At 48.9% G+C, this 21,402-nt stretch overlaps 2 protein-coding genes across 2 annotated transcripts in view; both read right to left on the bottom strand.

Annotated features, from left to right (window-relative positions):
- LOC144480468 (stereocilin-like) overlaps positions 1 to 12,492 on the bottom strand; it is a 22,908-nt gene extending 10,416 nt beyond the window's left edge. The window contains exons 1-4 of the mRNA XM_078199920.1: positions 12,339 to 12,492; positions 8,786 to 8,963; positions 6,361 to 6,530; positions 1,817 to 1,972 (exon numbers count right to left, since the gene is read on the bottom strand). Of these exons, the coding sequence (XP_078056046.1) occupies positions 1,817 to 1,972; positions 6,361 to 6,530; positions 8,786 to 8,936 (477 nt within the window). The 5' untranslated portion in view covers positions 8,937 to 8,963; positions 12,339 to 12,492. The remainder of the gene's footprint in view (positions 1 to 1,816; positions 1,973 to 6,360; positions 6,531 to 8,785; positions 8,964 to 12,338) is intronic.
- LOC144480404 (stereocilin-like) lies at positions 12,335 to 21,402 on the bottom strand. Its single transcript, XM_078199810.1, has 7 exons — positions 21,265 to 21,402; positions 20,018 to 20,076; positions 19,531 to 19,654; positions 17,224 to 17,315; positions 15,956 to 16,091; positions 14,485 to 14,671; positions 12,335 to 12,429 (listed from the first exon to the last, which is right to left on the bottom strand). The coding sequence occupies exons 1-7, from the start codon at positions 21,334 to 21,336 to the stop codon at positions 12,335 to 12,337; spliced, it is 765 nt and encodes a 254-aa protein (XP_078055936.1). The 5' UTR covers positions 21,337 to 21,402.

Below are 21,402 nucleotides of genomic sequence, written 5' to 3'. Positions count from 1 at the left end.
CAGAGGATTTCCTCCGATTCCTTTTCCTGGCCCTGGGCCAACAGAAGGAATTTGAATCGAAACAGCAGCTTATCGCCTCTGTCCCTCTCTCAGGAATGTCTCAAAGCATTTCAAATATAATTCTTTGGCTCTGAGCTTTGGCAAACGCAGCAGCCATTGTGAGCAGAGTGAGATCCCACAAGCAGCGATGAAATGAACGACCAACGAACGTGTTATTTGTGGTTTGAGAAGGGAATATTGGCAGGAACTCCAAGTGCATCCCCCACTGCAGAATCTCAAACACCGAGCTGAACAGGTGGGCAGGGTTATGAGGTTAATATCTCACTCTGGTCACAGCACCTCTGACAGTGCAGCAGTCCCTCAATTACGCTCTCAAGTCCTGGAATAAAGCTTCAACCCAAAATCCTTGGACTGAAAGGCTGTTCCTTAATGAGTTGGGTTGACAGACAAATTAGCCAGTCTCCCAGACACTTAGAACTTTAAAAGGAGAAAGTGACTCCAAAAAGAGCGAACTTGCATTTCAAGAGCATCCAAAGGTGTTCTACAGCCAATGAAGTCTTTTTGAAGCGTAGTCCCTGTTGTAGGAAATGTAACAGCCAATTTACACACAGCAAGATCCCACAAACAGCAATGATTTTGATTTGATTGATTTGATTTATTATTGTCACATGTATTAGCATATAGTGAAAAGTATTGTTTCTTGCGCGCCATACAGGCAAAGCATACCGTTCATAAAGAAGGAAAGAAGAGAGTGCAGAATGTAGTGTTACAGTCGTAGCTAGGGTGTAGAGAAAGACCAACTTAACACGAGGTAGGTCCATTCAAAATTCTGATGGCAGCAGGGAAGAAGTTGTTCTTGAGTCGGTACGGTGGCACAGCGGTTAGCACTGCTGCCTCACAGTGCCAGGGACCCGGGTTCAATTCCAGCCTCGGGTGACTGTCTGTGTGGAGTTTGCACATTCTCCCCGCGTCTGCGTGGGTTTCCTCCGGATGCTCCGGTTTCCTCCCACAGTCCAAAGATGTGTGGGTTAGGTTGATTGGCCATGCTAAATTGATCCTAGTGTCAGGGGTTTAGCAGAGTAAATATGTGGAGTTACAGAAATAGGGCTTGGGTGGGATTATGGTTGGCGCAGACTCGATGGGCCGAATGGCCTCCTTCTGCACTGGAGGGATTCTATGATTCTATGACCTCAAGGTTTTGCATCTTTTTCCCGACGGAAGAAGGTGGAAGAGAGAATGTCCGGGGTGCGTGGGGTTCTTAATGTGATCATGAGCAGAGGTGATGTGGAATGAGGGGTTAATATTGGCCAGAGCATCAGAGAGAACTCCCCTGCTCCTCTTCACAATATTAGTCGTGGGATCTGGTGGGGGGGCAGACAGTGCAACATCTCACTCCAATCATAGCTCAACTTTCTCCTCAGTCTCCTCAGTTCTCAGTTTTTAAAGAGAAGACAGCTCCTCGAACTCAGGGAGGACGCGCACCACCGGCTGTGTTTCTGGGGACATGTCAGATGACAGATTCAATCACCATTCTTAACTCAAATCTTACCCAGGGCACTTATCAGATACAGCAATTACTTCCCCTGCCTCAGGGCAGAAGCAAAAATATACATTAACTGATCACTGTCCAGGGACTAGCGCCAGAAACCAGAGTCTCTGTACGTGCAGAGGGGACCGGGCTTAGAAATAAGGCCCTCCCTGGTTAAATAGCCATCCAACACCGCCAGGAGCAAGGTGAGGTAGAAAGCTAGGGGCCAGGGTAGGGGGGGGGGTTCAATTAGAGGAGTGTAAGTGTGCAAGAGAAGGCCAGCGTTACCTGTTTCTTAGTCCATTCACCCATTGACCCCAGGAAGGACAGAACGCCCAGGTCTGACACATCCACATCTTGAAAATCTCGGTCGCTGAGTTGAGTGACTGCTCGGCCCAGCTGCAGGATCTGCCATGGTTTCATCGATCTAACAGAGCCGTATAACTGGGAACAAAGAAAGGCGGCAATGTAATATCACAATTTTCCCACAGCACTTCAGGGCGGCACGGTGGTTAGCACTGCTGCCTCACAGCGCCAGGGACCCGGGTTCAATTCCCGGCTTGGATCACTGTCTGTGTGGAGTCTGTACGTTCTTCCCGTGTCTGCGTGGGTTTCCTCCGGGTGCTCCGGTTTCCTCCCACAGTCTGAAAGACGTGCTGGTTAGGTGCATTGGCCGTCCTAAATTCTCCCTCAGTGTCCCCGAACAGGCGCTGGAGTGTGGCAACTAGGGGATTTTCACAGTAACTTCACTGCAGTGTTAATGGAAACCTACTTGTGATACTAATAAAGCTTAAAACTTCCCAATCACCTCGAAAAACAAGGGGAGCATCTGCATGGGAAAACCTTCAGCTCCATGTCACTCACCATCCAGACTTGGCCAGGAACTGGTCACTGGGCCAGTATCCTGGAACTGGCCTGATTCCAGAACTTAGTCTTACAAATAGAGGAGAAGAACATTCAATCCTTCAAATCCATTCGGTCATACAATGAGATCATGGCAGATCTTAATTCCCTCTAGAATTGGTTCCATGGCCTCTGCTGCAACATCATTACACAGTTCCATCCCTGTGTGTCAGTAAGTGCTATCTGACATCCCCCCTGAAGAGCCAGGCTCCAATTTTAAGGTTCTTGCCCCCCTCCCTGGCCTGGATTCCTCCATCGGGGGGATTGGTTCTCACCATCGACCCTAATAACTTAAAACATCTCACTGAGATCAAACCTTAATCTTCTATATTCAAGGAAACACAAGCCCCCTCGATGCAAACTGCCCTCATTATTTAACCCTTTATCCTCTGATGAATCTGTGGTGCATCTTCTCAAAGGCCAATGTACCCTTCCTGAGTTGTGATGCCCAGAACCCACTGCGGGGACCAAAGCAAAATACTGCAGATGCAGCAAAACTGAAATAAGAACAGAAAGTGCTGGATTAACTCAGCAGGTCTGGCAGCATCTGAGGAGAGAGAAACAGAGTTAACGTTTCAAGTCTGTATGACTCTTCTACAGAACTGCTGCTCGAAGGGCCATATGAACTTGAAACATTCATTCTGTTTCTCTCTCCACAGACGCTGCCAGACCTGTTGAGTTTATCAGGAATTTCTGCTTCTGTTACAAAAGTGCCTATTACATAGCGAGAAGATTTGAGTATAGGGATAGGGATGTTTTGCTGCAATTGTATAGGGCGTTGGTGAGGCCACATCTGGAGTATTATGTACACTTTTGGGTCCTTATCTGAGGAAGGATGTCCTTGCTATAGAGGGAGTACAGCGAAGGTTTACCAGGCTGATTCCTGGGATGACAGGTCTGTCACATGAGGAGAGACTAAGTCGGTTAGGATTATATTCGCTGGAGTTCAGAAGAGTGAGAGGGGATCTCATAGAAACTTATAAAATTCTAACAGGGTTAGACAGGGTAGATTCAGAAAGAATGTTCCCAATGGTGGGGGAGTCCAAAACTAGGGGTCATAGTTTGAGGGTAAGGGGTAACCTTTTAGAACTGAGGTGAGGAGAAATTTCTTCACCCAGAGGGTGGTGAATGTGTGGAATTCACTCCCATAGAATGTAGTTGAGGCCAAAACTTTGTCTGATTTCAAGAAGAAATTAGATTTCACTCTTGGGGCGAAAGGGATCAAAGGATATGGGGGGAATCAGGATATTGAATTTGATGATCAGACATGATCATAATGAATGGCGGAGCAGGCTCGAAGGGCCGAATGGCCTCCTCCTGCTTCTAGTTTCTATGTAACCGCGGTTACTTGAGAAGGAGCCTGGCTCTGTAAAACTGCAGCATCACGTCCACAGTGTCCCGTGACTGACTGACAGTAACAGGCAGCAGACTGGCTAAGAATGAAGATTCCCCCGTGACTGTCAATGCAGCTACTCCGGGCCAGATAACACGAGCCTCCCTCAATGTGACATTGCTTACTGACTATCTATTGCTGGATCTCTGCTTCACGGAGACTATTTTGGGTGCGTGCTGTACTGAGAGTCCAATAGGCCTCAGCTGTTAAAAGCTGAGCACCTGCTGTTTCTTAGTGAAGAACACAGAGTATTTTTGGAATGAGCTTTGTTAGATATAAAACAGGGCAGCACATTGAGCACTCAGTCAATCCATCCCTTTTCACACAGCTCCACACTGCTGCTCAAATAACAGAACTGACGTCTCATAAACAGAACTCCTTTAAAGGGAAGTAACTGTCTTAACCCCCAGTCGGTACATTCCTGAGGTTCCCAGTGGCCAGATTATCACCGACAATCACAGCGTAATGGATCCAAATTGGACTTCCTGTCATTTTGCAAAGTCAATATTTGTGCTTTGCTTTCAAGAAATTGGGCAAATGGCACGAACAGTAAAACACAAATTAACACAGACACAACCCCCAACCCTCAAGACACAGCTCCGACCCTCACACACAGACACAGACTGGACCCTCACACACTGACACACTGACACAGCTCCGACCCTCACACACTGACACAGCTCCGACCCTCACACACTGACACAGACCCGACCCTCACACAGACACAGCTCCGACCCTCACACACTGACACAGCTCCGACCCTCACACACTGACACAGCTCCGACCCTCACACACTGACACAGCTCCGACCCTCACACACTGACACAGCTCCGACCCTCACACACTGACACAGCTCCGACCCTCACACACTGACACAGCTCCGACCCTCACACACTGACACAGCTCCGACCCTCACACACTGACACAGCTCCGACCCTCACACACTGACACAGCTCCGACCCTCACACACTGACACAGCTCCGACCCTCACACACTGACACAGCTCCGACCCTCACACACTGACACAGCTCCGACCCTCACACACTGACACAGCTCCGACCCTCACACACTGACACAGCTCCGACCCTCACACACTGACACAGCTCCGACCCTCACACACTGACACAGCTCCGACCCTCACACACAGACACAGATCCGACCCTCACACACAGACACAGATCCGACCCTCACACACAGACACAGCTCCGACCCTCACACACAGACACAGCTCCGACCCTCACACACTGACACAGCTCCGACCCTCACACACTGACACAGCTCCGACCCTCACACCCTGACACAGCTCCGACCCTCACACACTGACACAGCTCCGACCCTCACACACTGACACAGCTCCGACCCTCACACACTGACACAGCTCCGACCCTCACACACTGACACAGCTCCGACCCTCACACACTGACACAGCTCCGACCCTCACACACTGACACAGCTCCGACCCTCACACACTGACACAGCTCCGACCCTCACACACTGACACAGCTCCGACCCTCACACACTGACACAGCTCCGACCCTCACACACTGACACAGCTCCGACCCTCACACACTGACACAGCTCCGACCCTCACACACTGACACAGCTCCGACCCTCACACACTGACACAGCTCCGACCCTCACACACTGACACAGCTCCGACCCTCACACACTGACACAGCTCCGACCCTCACACACTGACACAGCTCCGACCCTCACACACTGACACAGCTCCGACCCTCACACACTGACACAGACCGGACCCCCACACACTGACACAGCTCCGACCCTCACACACACACACAGCTCCGACCCTCACACACTGACACAGCTCCGACCCTCACACACTGACACAGCTCCGACCCACACACACTGACACAGCTCCGACCCACACACACTGACACAGCTCCGACCCACACACACTGACACAGCTCCGACCCCCACACACTGACACAGCTCCGACCCTCACACACTGACACAGCTCCGACCCTCACACACTGACACAGACCGGACCCCCACACACTGACACAGCTCCGACCCTCACACACTGACACAGCTCCGACCCTCACACACTGACACAGACCGGACCCCCACACACTGACACTGCTCCGACCCTCACACACTGACACAGCTCTGACCCTCACAGACACAGACCCAACCCTGACAGGCACAGACACAGACCCTCTCAGACACAGCTCCGACCCTCACACACTGACACAGCTCTGACCCTCCATCAGTTACCTATCACTGATGCTTTACGTGGGTTCTGTGACCAATGGGTGATTGGGAGTTTGGTGGGATGACTGTGGTCTTATTGATGGAGCAGTTTCTAAAAGGCATGTGCCCTATTTGAGTTCAGGTTCTGTATCATTCACTAACACTCCTCTTGGCTGTTTGATTCCTCACTCTGCAGTCTTTGATCTTTTGTGCTTGATTACAATTTCCACTCTCACCCTACTGCAGGCTCCACCACACACTCAAACTCTCTCCCTCCACCCCGTGCTAAGCTGCTGGGATATTCTGACCTTTCTCCACTCACCTGCTTGGTCCTGGTGAGCAGGATTTTCAGATACTCTACAGGCAGATCCCGATCGCCGGTGAGAATTTCCAAACAGTCGGCAAATTCATAATCCGCCATTCCAGCCAGCTGGCCACTGCTCCAGGCACTGGGAAAAGTGGCTTTGATATCAATGCAATTTGGGATGCCCTCTGTAATGGAAGCACAGGAAATGTCACATTCTGCATCTTTTTGCTTCATTTATCAGCACTTCTTGCAAACTACCACCATCTAGAAGGACAAGGGCAGCAGAGACATGGAAACATTGTCACCTGCAAGTTCCCTTCCAAGCCACTCACTGTCCTGACTTGGAAATATATCACCGTTCCTTCACTGTCGCTGGGTCAAAATCCTGGAACTCCCTCCCGAAAAGACAATAAGTAGTCTCACAACACCAGGTTAAAGTCCAACCGGTTTATTTGGAATCACAAACTTTCGGAGCGCTGCTCCTTCATCATAGAATCACACAATGCAGGAGGAGGCCATTTGGCCCATCGAGTCTGGCACCGACCGGGCACTTCAGCGGTCATGGGCATTCGGCATCTGATATTCGGGTAAGCATTCTCCAAGGCGGCCTTCACGACACACGACAGCGCAGAGTCACTGAGTAGAAACTGATAGCCAAGTTCCACACACATGAGGACGGCCTCAACCGGGATATTGGGTTCATGTCACACTATCTGTAATCCCCACAGCTTGCCTGGACTTGCAGAGTCTCACTGGCTGTCCTGTCTGGAGACAATACATATCTCTTTAACCTGTCTTAATGCTCTCTCCACTCACATTGTCTGTACCTTTAAGACTTGATTAGCTGTAAGTATTCGCATTCCAACCATTATTCTGTAAATTGAGTTTGTGTCTTTATATGCCCTGTTTGTGAACAGAATTCCCACTCACCTGAAGAAGGAGCTTAAGGCTCCAAAAGCTTGTGGCTTTTGCTACCAAATAAACCTGTTGGACTTTAACCTGGTGTTGTTAAACTTCTTACTGTACCGACCACAATCCCTATCCCCACAACCCCAGACATTTACTCCAGCTAGTCCCCCTGACAACAAGGGGCAATTTAGTATGGCCAATCCACCTAATCCGCACATCTTTGGACTGTTGGAGGAAATCGGAGCACCCTGAGGAAACCCACGCAGACACGGGGAGAACGTGCAGACTCCGCACAGACAGTGACCTGAGGCCGGAATTGAACCTGGGTCCCTGGCGCAGTGAGGCAGCAGTGCTAACCCACTGTGCCACGGTGCCGCCCCTTTCATTCATTCATCCACCTGATGAAGGAAAGCTCGTGATTCCAAATAAACCTGTTGGACTTTAACCTGTTGTGAGACTTCTTACTGTGCCCATCCCTGTCCAACGCCGGCAACTCTATCTCATGGCTCCTGATGAGAGTTTAGGGATACAGTGTGCCAATTCCAGGGTTTTATACCACATGGATGGTGCTGGGTCAAGGTGGCACACCACCACCTTCCCAAGAGTAACAAATGCCAACCGATGTCCATACCCTCAGAACGTCAACATAAATTTGGAAACAACTTTATCGGAGCTTTCTCCCTGACACACTCTCTCCTGCGGAAGTACAATCTGAGGTTTCACTCGGTGAGTAGTGACTCTCAGTGATGCTGGCAGGCAGTTTCACCGTGTGTGGAGGATATAATCACTGACCCTCACCCTGCTTTCTTCTAACTTCTCATTCGCACATTTCCAATTTCTGCAGAAATGTCTCAAAATTCAGTACAAATAACCAGGCCAGTATCCAGGGCAGCACGGTGGCACAGTGGCTAGCACTGCTGCCTCTCAGAACCAGGGTTCGATTCCAGGCTTGGGTCACTGTCTGTGCGGAGTCTGCACGTTCTCCCCATGTCTGCGTGGGTTTCCTCCGGGTGCTCCGGTTTCCTCCCACAGTCCAAAGATGTGTGGGTTAGTGGATTGGCCATGCTAAATTGCCCCTTAGTGTCAGGGGGACTAGCTGGGGTAAATGCATGGGGTTATGGGGATTAGGGCCTGGGTGGGATTGTGGTTGGTGCAGACTTGATGGGCCGAATGGCCTCCTCCTGCACTGTAGAGATTCTATGATTCTATTCCCCTTTTCTCCATCCGAGACTCTGTGCCAATTTCACATTCGGGATACAGACAGTGCAATTTGTGGGTTTTGGGGTGCAGACAGTGTGCCAATTGGAAGGTTTTGGGGTTGCAGACACTGTCAGTTTGGGGTTTTGGGGTACAGGCACAGTGCCAGTTTGGGGGGTTTTGGGGTACAGGCACTGTGTCAGTTTGGGGGGTTTTGGGGACAGACACTGGCAGTTTGGGGGTTTTGGGGTACAGGCACAATGTTAGTTTTGGGGGGTTTTTGGGGACAGACACTGCCCGGTTTCAGGTTCTCTGGGCACCGGGTGTTACTGACCTCTGCGCTTCTTCACGATGTTCTTGACTGTTCTCATTGCCAAGCTGAGCTTCTTGCTGAGCAGGATGGTGTGTGCAGAGCGGGCCTGCTGGACTCGGCACACCCTGCCCACCTGGCTCACTCCCCAGCGCCCCTCACTGCGGAGAATCATCTCTACCACCTCCGGGCTCAGTACATCCTGTGGGGAAAGGGTGAAAATCATCAGCGATACTGACATAAAACTCCAGTACCATTATAGTGCCAGCAGTTACTATGGAAACCGCAAAGAACTTGCATACCTTTCATAACCTCAGAACATCCCAAAGTGCTTTACACACAATGAAGTACTTCTATAAGTGTACCCCACGGCTGCAATGTAAGAAACGTAGCAGGCAATCTCTACACAGCAAGATCCCACAAAGGTGATAATGATCAGGGAAGCTGTCTGTATTGGGGCAAGCCCTCCCAACCAGTTCAAAACAAGAGCTAAAGGATATCTTGTATCCACCAGAGAGGGAGGATGGGGGCTCACTCTAATGTCACATCTAAAACACAGTATCTCTGACAGTGCGGCACTCCCTCAGCACTGACCCTCCAACAGTGCGGCGCCCCCTCAGTACTGACCCTCTGACAGTGCAGCACTCCCTCAGTACTGACCCTCTGACAGTGCAGCACTCCCTCAGCACTGACCCTCTGACAGTGCGGCACTCCCTCAGCACTGACCCTCTGACAATGCGGCGTTCCCTCAGCACTGACCCTCTGACAGTGCGGCGTTCCCTCAGCACTGACCCTCTGACAGTGCGGCACTCCCTCAGTACTGACCCTCTGACAGTGCGGCACTCCCTCAGTACTGACCCTCTGACAGTGCGGCACTCCCTCAGTACTGACCCACTGACAGTGCGGCGTTCCCTCAGCACTGACCCTCTGACAGTGCAGCACTCCCTCAGCACTGACCCTCTGACAGTGCGGCACTCCCTCAGCACTGACCCTCTGACAGTGCGGCACTCCCTCAGCACTGACCCTCTGACAGTGCGGCACTCCCTCAGCACTGACCCTCTGACAGTGCAGCACTCCCTCAGCACTGACCCTCTGACAGTGCGGCACTCCCTCAGTACTGACCCTCTGACAGTGCGGCACTCCCTCAGCACTGACCCTCTGACAGTGCGGCACTCCCTCAGCACTGACCCTCTGACAGTGCGGCACTCCCTCAGTGCCAGTGTCACTGAGGGTGCTGTTAAAATTAGTTAATTGCCAAGGCAGGAGGCAGTGGCACAGGTGTATTGTCACTGGGCTAGTAGTCCAGAGACCCAAGGTAATGTTCTGGGACCCAGGTTCAAATCCTGCCATGGCAGATGGTGAAATTTTAATTAAATAAACATTCAATAACATTAAATAAAAACCCACTAATGCCCATGAAACGATTGCTGATTGTTGGAAAAACCCATCTGCTTCACTAATGTCCTTTAGGTCATAAAATCATAAGCTCATTTGATATAAGAGCAGAATTAGGCCACTCGACCCATCAAGTCCGCTCCGCCATTCGATCATGGCTGATATGCTCCTCATCCCCATTTTTCTGCCTTCTCCCCATCCCCATTTTCCTGCCTTCTCCCCATAACCGGGGCAGCACGATAGCACGGTGGTTAGCACTGCTGCTTCACAGTTCCAGGGACCTGGGTTCGATTCCCGGCTTCGGTCACTGTCTGTGTGGAGTTTGCACATTCTCCTCGTGTCTGCGTGGGTTTCCTCCGGGTGCTCCGGTTTCCTCCCACAGTCCAAAGATGTGCGGGTTAGGTTGATTGGCCATGCTAAAAATTGCCTTTAGTGTCCTGAGATGTGTAGGTTAGAGCGATTAGTGGGTAAAATATGTAGGGATATGGGGGTAGGGCCTGGGTGGGATTGTGTTCAGTGCAGACTCGATGGGCCGAATGGCCTCTTTCTGTACTGTAGGGTTTCTATGATTTCTATGAACCCTTCAACCCATTCCCAATTAAAAATCTGTCTAACTCCTCATTAAATTTACTCACTGTCCCAGCACCCACTGCACTTTGGGGTAGCGAATTCTACAGATTCACAACCCTTTGGGAGAAGTAGTTTCTCCTCAACTCTGTTTTAAATTTGCGACCCCTTATCCTAAGACTATGACCTCTTGTTCTAGAATGCCCCACAAGAGGAAGCATCAGCTCCACGTCGACTTTATCCATAGCCTTTTATCATCTTGTACACCTCAATTTGATCTCCCCTCATTCTTCTCCCCACACTTTAGGGAAGGAAATCTGCCGTCCTTACCCGGTCTGGCCTACATGTGATTCCAGAGTCACAGCAATGTGGTTGACTCTTAAATGCCCTCAGGGATGGGCAATGGATTCTGGCCCAGACAGCGACGCCCACATCTCATGAACAAATTTTAAAAATCCACTTGTATTTGTATAGCACCATAAATGTAATGAAACATCGTTTCGTAGCAACCAGAATTTGACAGTAACACCTGGGGGTAATAGGACAGCAACCAAAGTCTTGGTCAAAGAGGTAAGTCTTCAGAAACATCTTGAAGGAGGAAAGCTTGAAGGAGGTGGAGAAGCAGAGTGGGTCTGGGAGGGAATGCCAGAGTGTAGGGTCCAGATAGCTGAAAGAATGGTCGCATTCAAGAAGCTAAACTTGGAGCAGTGCAGAGATCTGAATGTGTTGCGGGGCTGGAGGAGGTTACGGATCTAGGGAGGGATTTGAAAACAAGGATGAGAATTTTAAATTCTTGGATGTAGGGCAATGCTGGCATAGCCAGTATTTACTGCCTATCCCTGATTGCCCTCGAGAAGGTGGCAGTGAGCTGCTTTCTTGAACCACTGCGGTCCATGTGGTGTAGGTACACCCACAGTGCTGTTAGGGAGAGAGTTCCAGGATTTTGACCCAGCAGCAGCGAAGGAATGGTGATATATTTCCAAGTTAGGATGGTGAGTGGCTTGGAGGGGAACTTGCAGGTGGTGGTGTTCCCATGTATCTACTGCTCTTGTCCTTCGAGATAGAAATGGTCGTGGGTTTGGAAGGTGCTGTCTAAGGAGCCCTTGGTGAGTTGCTGCAGTGCATCTTGTAGATAGTACACACTGCTGTTCCTGCGCATTGGTGGTGGAGGGAGTGTATGTTTGAGGTTGTGGAAGGGACAAATCTATTGAATGAGTTATAGAACAGCTCAGAATCCAAGTATTACGGTGGCACAGTGGTTAGCACTGCTGCCTTACAGCGCCAGGGGCCCGGGTTTGATTCCAGCCTTGGGGGGGCGTCACTGTCTGTGCGGAGTCTGCATATTCTCCCCGTGTCTGCGTGGGTTTCCTCCGGGTGCTCCGGTTTCCTCCCACAATCCAAAGATGTGCGGGTTAAGTGGATTGGCCATGATAAATTGCCCCTTATTGTCATGGGGATTAAGACTGCAAATATGTGGGGTTACGAGGATAGGGCCTGGGTGGGATTGTTGTCGGTACAGGCTCGATGGGCCGAATGGCCTCCTGCTGCACTGTAGGGATTCGATGATTATTATCCTTCTGTATTTTCTCACAGAGCCAGGCTGAGTGATCTCTACCTTTGACAGTTTGTGAATATCTTCAGCTGCGAGGATGAAGACCAGTCTATCCACGTATTCCAGCTGAGGAAGAGTCCAGCCTGAAGCGTCCCTGCAGACAAAGGAATCATTAAGATTTCATTAAGTGTGTCCTTCCATGGCCTTGCCCCTCCATACCTCTGCAATCTCTTGCAGCCCGCCAACCCTCTCAATCCCAGCGCTCCTCCAATCCCAGGATTTTAAATATCCCCAATTTTAATCGCTCCACCATTGGCTGCCTGGGTCCTAAAGCTCTGGAATTTGTTTCCTAAACCTCCATCGCTGCCTCTCCTCATTTTAAATTGCTCCTTAAAACCTCTCTGACAAACCTTTTGGTCGCCTGTCCTAATATCTCTAAACGCAACTTGGAGTCAGGTTTTATTAGATGTGAAGCACCTTGCGCCGTTTCGTTGTGTTAAAGGTGCTATACAAATGCAAGTTGTTGTAGTATTGGTCTTGTTTATTAACTTGAAAATCAATGACTGAGTGACTCTACACTTTCAAACTTTGACTCTCACCAACTTTTACAGGTGCACCATAGAAAGCATTCTTTCTGGTTGTATCACAGCTTGGTATGGCTTAAGCTGTGCCCAAGACCGCAAGAAACTACAAAAGGTCGTGAATGTAGCCCAATCCATCACACAAACCAGCCTCCCATCCATTGACTCTGTCTACACTTCCCGCTGCCTCGGCAAAGCAGCCAGCATAATTAAGGACCCCACGCACACCGGACATTCTCTCTTCCACATAAAAGCAAATTACTGCGGATGCTGGAATCTGAAACCAAGTGATAAAACCCGGGAAAATCTCAGCAGGTCTGGCAGCATCTGTAAGGAGAGAAAAGAGCTGACGTTTCAAGTCCAAATGACCCTTTGTCAAAGGTCGTCTGGACTCAAAACGTCAGCTCCTGCTGAGATTTTCCAGCATTTTCTTGGGGTCCGGGTCCATAGGACTCGAAAATCGGCCCTGCAGGTGGAGGAGGTGGTTAAGAAGGCGTATGGTGTGCTGGCCTTTATCAATCGAGGGATTGAGTTTAGGAGTCTGGGGATAATGGTGCAGCTATATAAGACCCTCGTCAGACCCCACTTGGAGTACTGTGCTCAGTTCTGGTTGCCTCATTACAGGAAGGATGTGGAAAAGATTGAAAGGGTGCAGAGGCGATTTACAAGGATGTTGCCTGGATTGAGTGGCATGCCTTATGAGGATAGGCTGAGGGAGCTCGCTCTTTTCTCCTTGGAGAGACGTAGGATGAGAGGAGACCTAATAGAGGTATATAAGATGTTGAGAGGCATAGATCGGGTGGACTCTCAGAGGCTTTTTCCCAGGGTGGAAATGGCTGCTACGAAAGGACACAGGTTTAAGGTGCTGGGGGGTAGGTACAGGGGAAATGTTAGGGGGGAGTTTTTCACACAGAGGGTGGTGAGCGAGTGGAATCGGCTGCCGTCAGTGGTGGTGGAGGCAAACTCAATAGGGTCCTTTAAGAGACTCCTGGATGAGTACATGGGACTTAATAGGATGGAGGGTTATAGGTAAGCCTAAAAGGTAGGGATATGTTCGGCACAACTTGTGGGGCCGAAGGGCCTGTTTAGTGCTGTAGTTTTCTATGTTTCTCTTTTGGATTCTCTCTTCCACCTTCTTCCGACGGGAAAAAGATACAAAAGTCTGAGGTCACGTACTAACCGACTCAAGAACAGCTTCTTCCCTGCTGCCGTCAGACTTTTGAATGGAGTTACCTCGCATTAAATTGATCTTTCTCTACACCCTAGCTATGACTGTAACACTACATTCTGCACTCTCTCCTTTCCGTTTCTATGAGCAGTATGCTTTGTCTATATAGCGTACAAGAAACAATACTTTTCACTGTGTAATAATACATGTGACAATAATAAATCAAATCAACTTTAGCGGTTCCGTTAGCCACTTTACCCCCTCTCCTTCCGTATGAACTGTGACCTGTACTGGGATACAGTTCGATGAGTATCAGACTATTTAATTGAGAGGATTCCAGGCAGGTCTAACTCAAAATTTCCTGTCGATGTCCCTGGATAAGGTGCAGTAATCCTGATGGATGCTTCTGGTAATTATTCGCATTTCCATTGCATGTTTTGTTCCTACCCTAGCACATCACCTCGGGTCAACATCCAACCCAATGAGTTCTTATTTTCCTCAGGAATGCAGTAACCCTTGACCTCGTCCAGCCTCAGCTGCAGTTCCAGGTGGTTTATTTGTCTGACCAGACGTTCATCAACAAAAGCAATGAGTGGTCCCAGATTATCCAAAGCCTCTCCTGAAATCTCATCCGTTGGACCAATCCCCTGTCAACAAGCAAGCAGACATTTTATTCAAAATGTAGCAATTGATGTAGGAATATGAGATGGAGTTATCCCACACCCATTTTACCCCCTCCCACATCCCCATGTACACTCTCCCCCATCACTGACTCTCCCCACCCATTTAATGTACTTGCTACGACCTCCAATCCCATTCCCAATCAAACTTCTAAAACAAAGAACAAAGAAAATTACAGCACAGGAACAGGCCCTTCGGCCCTCCAAGCCGGCACCCACCATGCTGCCCGACTGAACTAAAACTCCCTACTCATCCGGGGACCATATCCCTCTATTCCCATCCTATCCATGTATTTATCCAGATGCCTCTTAAAACTCACTATCGTATCTGCTTCCACTACCTCCCCCGGCAGCGAGTTCCAGGCACCCACCACCCTCTGTCCAGCTCTCTTCCAATGAAGTGAATCTAAACATTAATCTGTTTTTTAAAAAAGCTCACAGTTGAGAAATCTGGTTGCCTCCAATCTTTTGTCTTGATTTAGATTTAAATTCACACTCTTGCGTTTGGTGTTCACAATCCGGTAAAACATGCACCCTCAGTCACTCCGCCCGGTGACACTCTCTCAGAAACTGGGTTTGTACTCGTTGGAGTTTAGAAGGATGAGGGGGGATCTTATTGAAACTTACAGGATACTGCGAGGCCTGGATAGAGTGGACATGGAGAGGATGTTTCCACTAGCAGGAAAAACTAGAACCAGAGGGCACAACCTCAGGCTAAAGGGACGATCCTTTAAAACAGAGATGAGGAGGAATTTCTTCAGCCAGAGAGTGGTGAATCTGTGGAACTCTTTGCCGCAGAAGACTGTGGAGGCCAGGACATTGAGTGTCTTTAAGACAGAGATAGATAGGTTCTTGATTACTAAGGGGATCAGGGGTTGTGGGGAAAAGGCAGGAGAATGGGGATGAGAAAAATATCAGCCATGATTGAATGGCGGAGCAGACTCGATGGGCCGAGTGGCCTAATTCTGCTCCTATGTCTTATGGTCTTATAGGAACCCTGTCTCTGGCTGAAACTCTCCAGGCGGGACATTCATGAGATGAAAGGGCCATTGGCAGCTGTGAGAGTGATAGCATCTTGCAGTATAGTAAGAGGCCATTTGGCCCAAAGGGGCGATGCTGCTCCTTTGAAAGAGCTATCCAATGGACTCCAGCAAGCGTCAGTGCCTCCAGGAGAGCGGGGGGAAAAGGAGAATGAAGAGTGGCTGGAGGAGTCAAAAAGTTTTCACGAAGGAAACGATTGGAGAAACCTACCAGGAGTTGGAGGGACTTCTCCGCCAAGAAACTGCGCTTATGGGGCAGCAGTGTTAGGAGAAATGCGGTGTGTCTTGTCACGTGATCCAGGATAGCTTGCAATGAGTCATTCGGAAGACTATTCAACATCTTCAAGCTGTAACCACACAAAGAAAGAGAGAACAGTAATGGGAGATTGGAATCTGCACATGTGTAAGTCGGTACACTGGGTGGTACACGCCAGGCAGGCAATAATCAAGTGCTGAGGCTGAGCTCGAATCGTCAGGGCAATCTCCATCTGTAAGGTTTGCCAGTGTCCTCAGTCAGAGGCTCCGGGTGTTAAAGCACAAAGTCCAGCCTTACATGCCCGGCGACAGCGCTGAGGGGGCTGTGCACCTCTGGAGGTGTCATCTTTCAGCTGGGGTGTAAAACTGAGATCTCGTCTGCACCCTCAGGTGGATGTAAAAGGTCCAATGGCCCCGATAAGAACAGGGGACTTCGCCCAGTGTCCTGAGGCCAATATTTACCCCTCCACTAACATCACCACAAACAGATTATCTGGTCAGCATCACATTGTTGTTTGTGGAATCTTGCTGTGCACAAATTGACCACTACCTGGACTACAACATTGCATACACTTCAGAAAGCAGCTCATTGGCATCATGTGACATCCTGAGGTGGTGAAGGGCGCTATGTAAACGCAAGTCTGTTTTGTCACGCCCAACAAGCAAAATTCATAGAATTATAGAATCTCTACAGCGCAAGAGGAGGCCATTCGACCCATTGAGCCTGCACTGACAACAATCCCACCCAGGCCCTATCCCCGTAACCTCACACAGGAGGGAGACAGAGAGTCTGTGTTCCCCACACCCTGGAACACATTAACCCCCAATTTCGAACATCAAATCAGAAGCTATGTCAGTGCTTACACTGAGGATGGAACAGTAAATGTTACATCTCCTTTACCACAAGCGGGGATCATGGAGGGGATTGAATAAAATAGCTCAAGAAATAAAGAGGAGGTGGTTAGAGGAATTTGCTTTGCTCCCACACTAAAGGGTTACTAGAATGTAAACACTTTAGTACAAGAGACTATTGATACCAATTCTCACACAGCGCCTAAGAGGGAGTTAGCTCAGCATGTGATGGGAAGGAAAGGTTAAAGGGAGCAGAGACTAACTGGGGAGCTCGGAGCCAGCGTGGGTGTGAAAGATCATCGAGATGGAAATGAAAATGTGTGGAGACGTAAAGGATATCGAGAGGCGAGGATAAAATGCACAAAAACTCACGGTAAATTGGCGATCATCTCTGGCCCCAGCAGGAGGACATTGTTGTGTAGTATTCCCGGCCTGCGTCCAAGCTCCTTGACAATACACTTTCGCTGGAAAGATAAAGCATGTCGTTTAGTTCAAAAGGGACACCACGAGGAAAGAGGGATTTTTGGAAATCCCACCTGGAGACAGGGAGGAGGTTACAGATCCGAGAATCCCTACAGTGCAGAAAGAGGCCATTCGGTTCATCGAGTCTGCACCGACACTCCAACAGAGAATCCCACCCAGGCCCCTTTTCCCATAACCCCAAACATTTACCCAACTAACCCCCTAACCTACACATCTTTGGACACTAAGGGGCAATTTAGCATGGCCAATCCTCCTAACCTGCACATCTTTGGATAATAAGGGACAATTTAGCATGGCCAATCCCTCCAACCTACACATCTTTGGAGACCAAGGGGCAATTTAACACGGCCAATCCACCTAACCTGCACATTTTTCAGACTGTGGGAGGAAACCAGAGCACCTGGAGGAAACCCATGTAGACATGGGGAGAAAGTGCAGACTCCGCTCCGCACAGTGACCCGAGGCCAGAATTGAACCTGGGTCCCTGGCGCTGAGGCAGCAGTGCTAACCACTGTGCCCCCATGCCGCCCGCATGATCTTTTCTGGGAAATCACATGATTTCAGTGCGTGTTTATGCATGTTGGGGTATTTTAAAAAGCAATAGATAGTTATACTTCCAGATTACAATTATGCGTCAGCCAGTTCTTGCAACTTGTTTTAAAAAGATTTTGTTTTATAATAAACCAATCATTCTCAGTTTATTGGAAGAATCCATGTATTCTGGGTCTAACAGCAGCGAAGGTAAATAATTGACCATTTTGTGAGTGAATTAAACTTTGAATCTAATGGTGGGAACTGGGGGACTAGAGAAACTGCACACTCTTACCATCCTGGTCATGACGTTGGAGGCAGTTCGCTGAAGATTCACTAAACTGGTTCCCAGGATGAGGGGGTTGACACGTGATGAGAGGCTGAGTGAATTGGGTTTATATTCTCTGGAGGTTAGAAAGATGAGAGGTGATCTCATTGAAAAGTACAAGATTCTGAAGGGGTTTGATAGGTTGGACACAGAGATTGTTTCTACTGGTCAGGGAATCTAAAACACGGGGGGGCACTGTCTCAGGATAAGGGGCTGATCATTTGGGATTGAGATGAGGAGAAAGAAATTCCTTCACTCTGAGGGTTGTGAATCTTTGGAATTCTCTCCCTCAGAGGGTTGTGGCTACTCCATTGTTGAATATATTGAAGATTGGGATAGACAGATTTTTGATTACTCAGGAATTAAGGGATATGGGGAGTGGGTGGGAAAATGGAGGTGCAGCCCAAGATCAGCCATGACTGTGACAGATCAGACTCGATGGGCCAAATGGTCTACTCCTGCTCCTGCTAGAACATACATAGGAACATAAGAACTAGGAGCAGGAGTAGGCCATTTGGCCCCTCAAGCCTGCTCCGCCATTCAATAAGATCATGGCTGATCTGTTTGTGGACTCAGCTCCACTTATCCACCCGCTCACCATAACCCTTAATTCCTTTACTGTTCAAAAATCTATCTATCCTTGCCTTAAAAACATTCAATGAGGTAGCCTCAACTGTTTCACTGAGCAGGAAATTCCACAGATTCACAACCCTTTGTGTGAAGAAGTTCCTCCTCAACTCAATCTTAAATCTGCTCCCCTTTATTTTGAGGCCATGCCCCCTAGTTCTAGTTTCACCCGCCAGTGGAAACAACCTCCCTGTTTCTATCTTATCTATTCCCTTCATAATCTTATATGTTTCTATAAGATCTCCCCTCATTCTTCTGAATTCCAATGAGTATAGCCCCAGTCTACTCAGTCTCTCCTCATAAGCCAACCCTCTCAACTCCAGAATCAATCTAGTGAATCTCCTCTGCACCCCCTCCAGTGTCTGACATCCTTTCTCAAGTAAGGAGACCAAAACTGTATACAGTACTCCAGATGTGGCCTCACCAGTCAAGTAGGGAGCCCTTCGCAAACCTGGAGGCCTCCTGAAACTCAAACAAGACAAATCCGTGAGTGAATAAACACAGAACATTTGTCTAGACTTTGATGGTCTGGGTTTAACTAGAAATATCTCAAAGGCAAATGTTTGGACACACCAAGGTCTTTGGCTCAGAATCTTATTGGATGGTCTGATAACCCACTGAACCAATTGGAAGAACTCACTTCCCATATGACAGGGTGATAACGTGATTGGATAGCAACAGGGCAGCCCAGAGGGGGATTTTAACCGTACCAGCGATTGCCTGATTTCCCCACGGAGTTCACTGAGAAAATGGACCAGCTCCAGAAATTCCAAATCGAGGGTTCGTTTCCGGAGAGTTCCACAGTCTGTACCCAAGGCCACATTTCCCAAAGCCCTGAGGACAAAAGAGAGAGAAAAAAGAAGCATTAAATTAAAGTCCTGATTAACAACCCCCAGGAGAGCGGAGCAGATACCCCCCCTGTGACAGAGGCCTGCTCCCTGGTGGGAATATCACCTCAAATCGCACACCACTAGAGTACAAAATCCACACGAACACCACCGAGGGAGTGCTGCACTGCCAGAGGGGCCGTCTTTCAGACATGACATCTAAAGTCAAACATTTGGGCCACAAGTCTGTCTGAACAAAGTGCACTCCGACCCCGCAACCCGGAATGTTTAATATGATGGGGAAAGGTCGCAGAAAATGATCAAACATCATTAAATCCTTCTCATAAACGTTCACAGTAACTCTACTCACTGGATGGAATGCTCGGTTATATTTGAAGTTGCTTGAATCTTCTTGAAAATAAACTGGGCCTGGAATGAAGAGAAAAACTCCGGCTGTTTATTCTGCAGGAAAAGACCCATTAACCCAGCCCAACACAGTAATTGTAGAACCCCTACAGTGCAGGAAGAGGCCATTCGGCCCATTGTGTCTGCACCAACTCTCTGACAGAACAGACCCAGACAGGAAACTCGGCATGTCCGTTACAACTCTCACCAATTTTTACAGATGCACCATTGAAAGCATTCTTTCTGGTTGTATCACAGCTTGGTATAGCTCCTGCTCTGCCCAAGACCTCAAGGAACTACAAAAGGTCGTGAAAGTAGCCTAATCCATCACGCAAACCAGCCTCTGTCTACACTGACTCTGTCTACACTTCCCGCTGCCTTGGGAAAAAAAACCACGCAGACATGGGGAGAACGTGCAAACACCACACTGACACCCAAGGCCGGAATTGATTTGATTTGATTTATTATTGTCACATGTATTAGTATACAGTAAAAAGTATTGTTACTTGCGCGGTATACAGACAAAGCATATCATTCATAGAGAAGGAAATAGCTAGGGTGTAGAGAAAGATCAACTTAATGCGAGGTAGGTCCATTCAAAAGTCTGACAGCAACAGGGAAGAATCTGTTCTTCAGTCAGTCGGTACGTGACCTCAGACTTTTATATATTTTCCCTGGCAGAAGAAGGTGGAAGAGAGAATGTCTGGGGTGCGTGGGGTCCTTAATTATGCTGGCTGCTTTGCCGAGGCAGCGGGAAGTATAGACAGAGTCAATGGATGGGAGACCAGTTTGAGTGATGGACTGGGCTACTTTCATGACCCTTTGTAGTTCCTTGGGGTCTTGGGCAGAGCAGCAGCCATACCAAGCTGTGGTACAACCAGAAAGAATGCTTTCTATGGTGCACCTGTAAAAGTTGGCGAGAGTATCGGACATGCCGAATTTCCTGGAACCTGAGTCCCTGGTGCTGTGAGGCAGCAGTGCCAACCATTGTGCCCTAGGGTCATCATTCGGATGCTGCCCATCCCAAGCAAAAACCAAGGAATCTCCTGGGAGAGAATAAAATGGAGATACAATCACAATAGATAAATAATTAGCATTCCTCCTTTGCTGTCACATGGTGCTAAATGAAGCAAAGTGGGGGACAGAGAGCAGAGTGTACAGGAAGAATCTCCTTCACCCTCGGGCGATAAGGAAGCTGTCAGACTCACTGACCTGCTGTGGTGACCACTTCCAATTCTGAAAGAGGCTGCGGTTTCTCAGAAAAGATTCAGCATCAAACACCATGTCCTTCAGCGGGACAAATGGAATCAGGCAGCCAAGCCGGCCAAACTGTCGCCCATCATCACTCTT

The sequence above is a fragment of the Mustelus asterias genome, chromosome 29 (assembly GCF_964213995.1).
Source record: "Mustelus asterias chromosome 29, sMusAst1.hap1.1, whole genome shotgun sequence".
In the NCBI taxonomy this organism is placed as follows: domain Eukaryota; kingdom Metazoa; phylum Chordata; class Chondrichthyes; order Carcharhiniformes; family Triakidae; genus Mustelus; species Mustelus asterias.
This window is presented reverse-complemented; position numbering and strand designations above follow the sequence as displayed.

Bases quoted from the DNA above. Each gene is read 5' to 3' on its own strand.
- LOC144480404 (XM_078199810.1), bottom strand. From the start codon at position 21,336: ATGGTGTTTGATGCTGAATCTTTTCTGAGAAACCGCAGCCTCTTTCAG. The intron at 16,092-17,223 runs GTGAGTTTTTGT...GTGTGGTTACAG, and splicing joins GAGATGATCGCCAATTTACC to CTTGAAGATGTTGAATAGTC. The intron at 14,672-15,955 runs GTAGGTTTCTCC...GCTTGTTGACAG, and splicing joins AGAAGTCCCTCCAACTCCTG to GGGATTGGTCCAACGGATGA.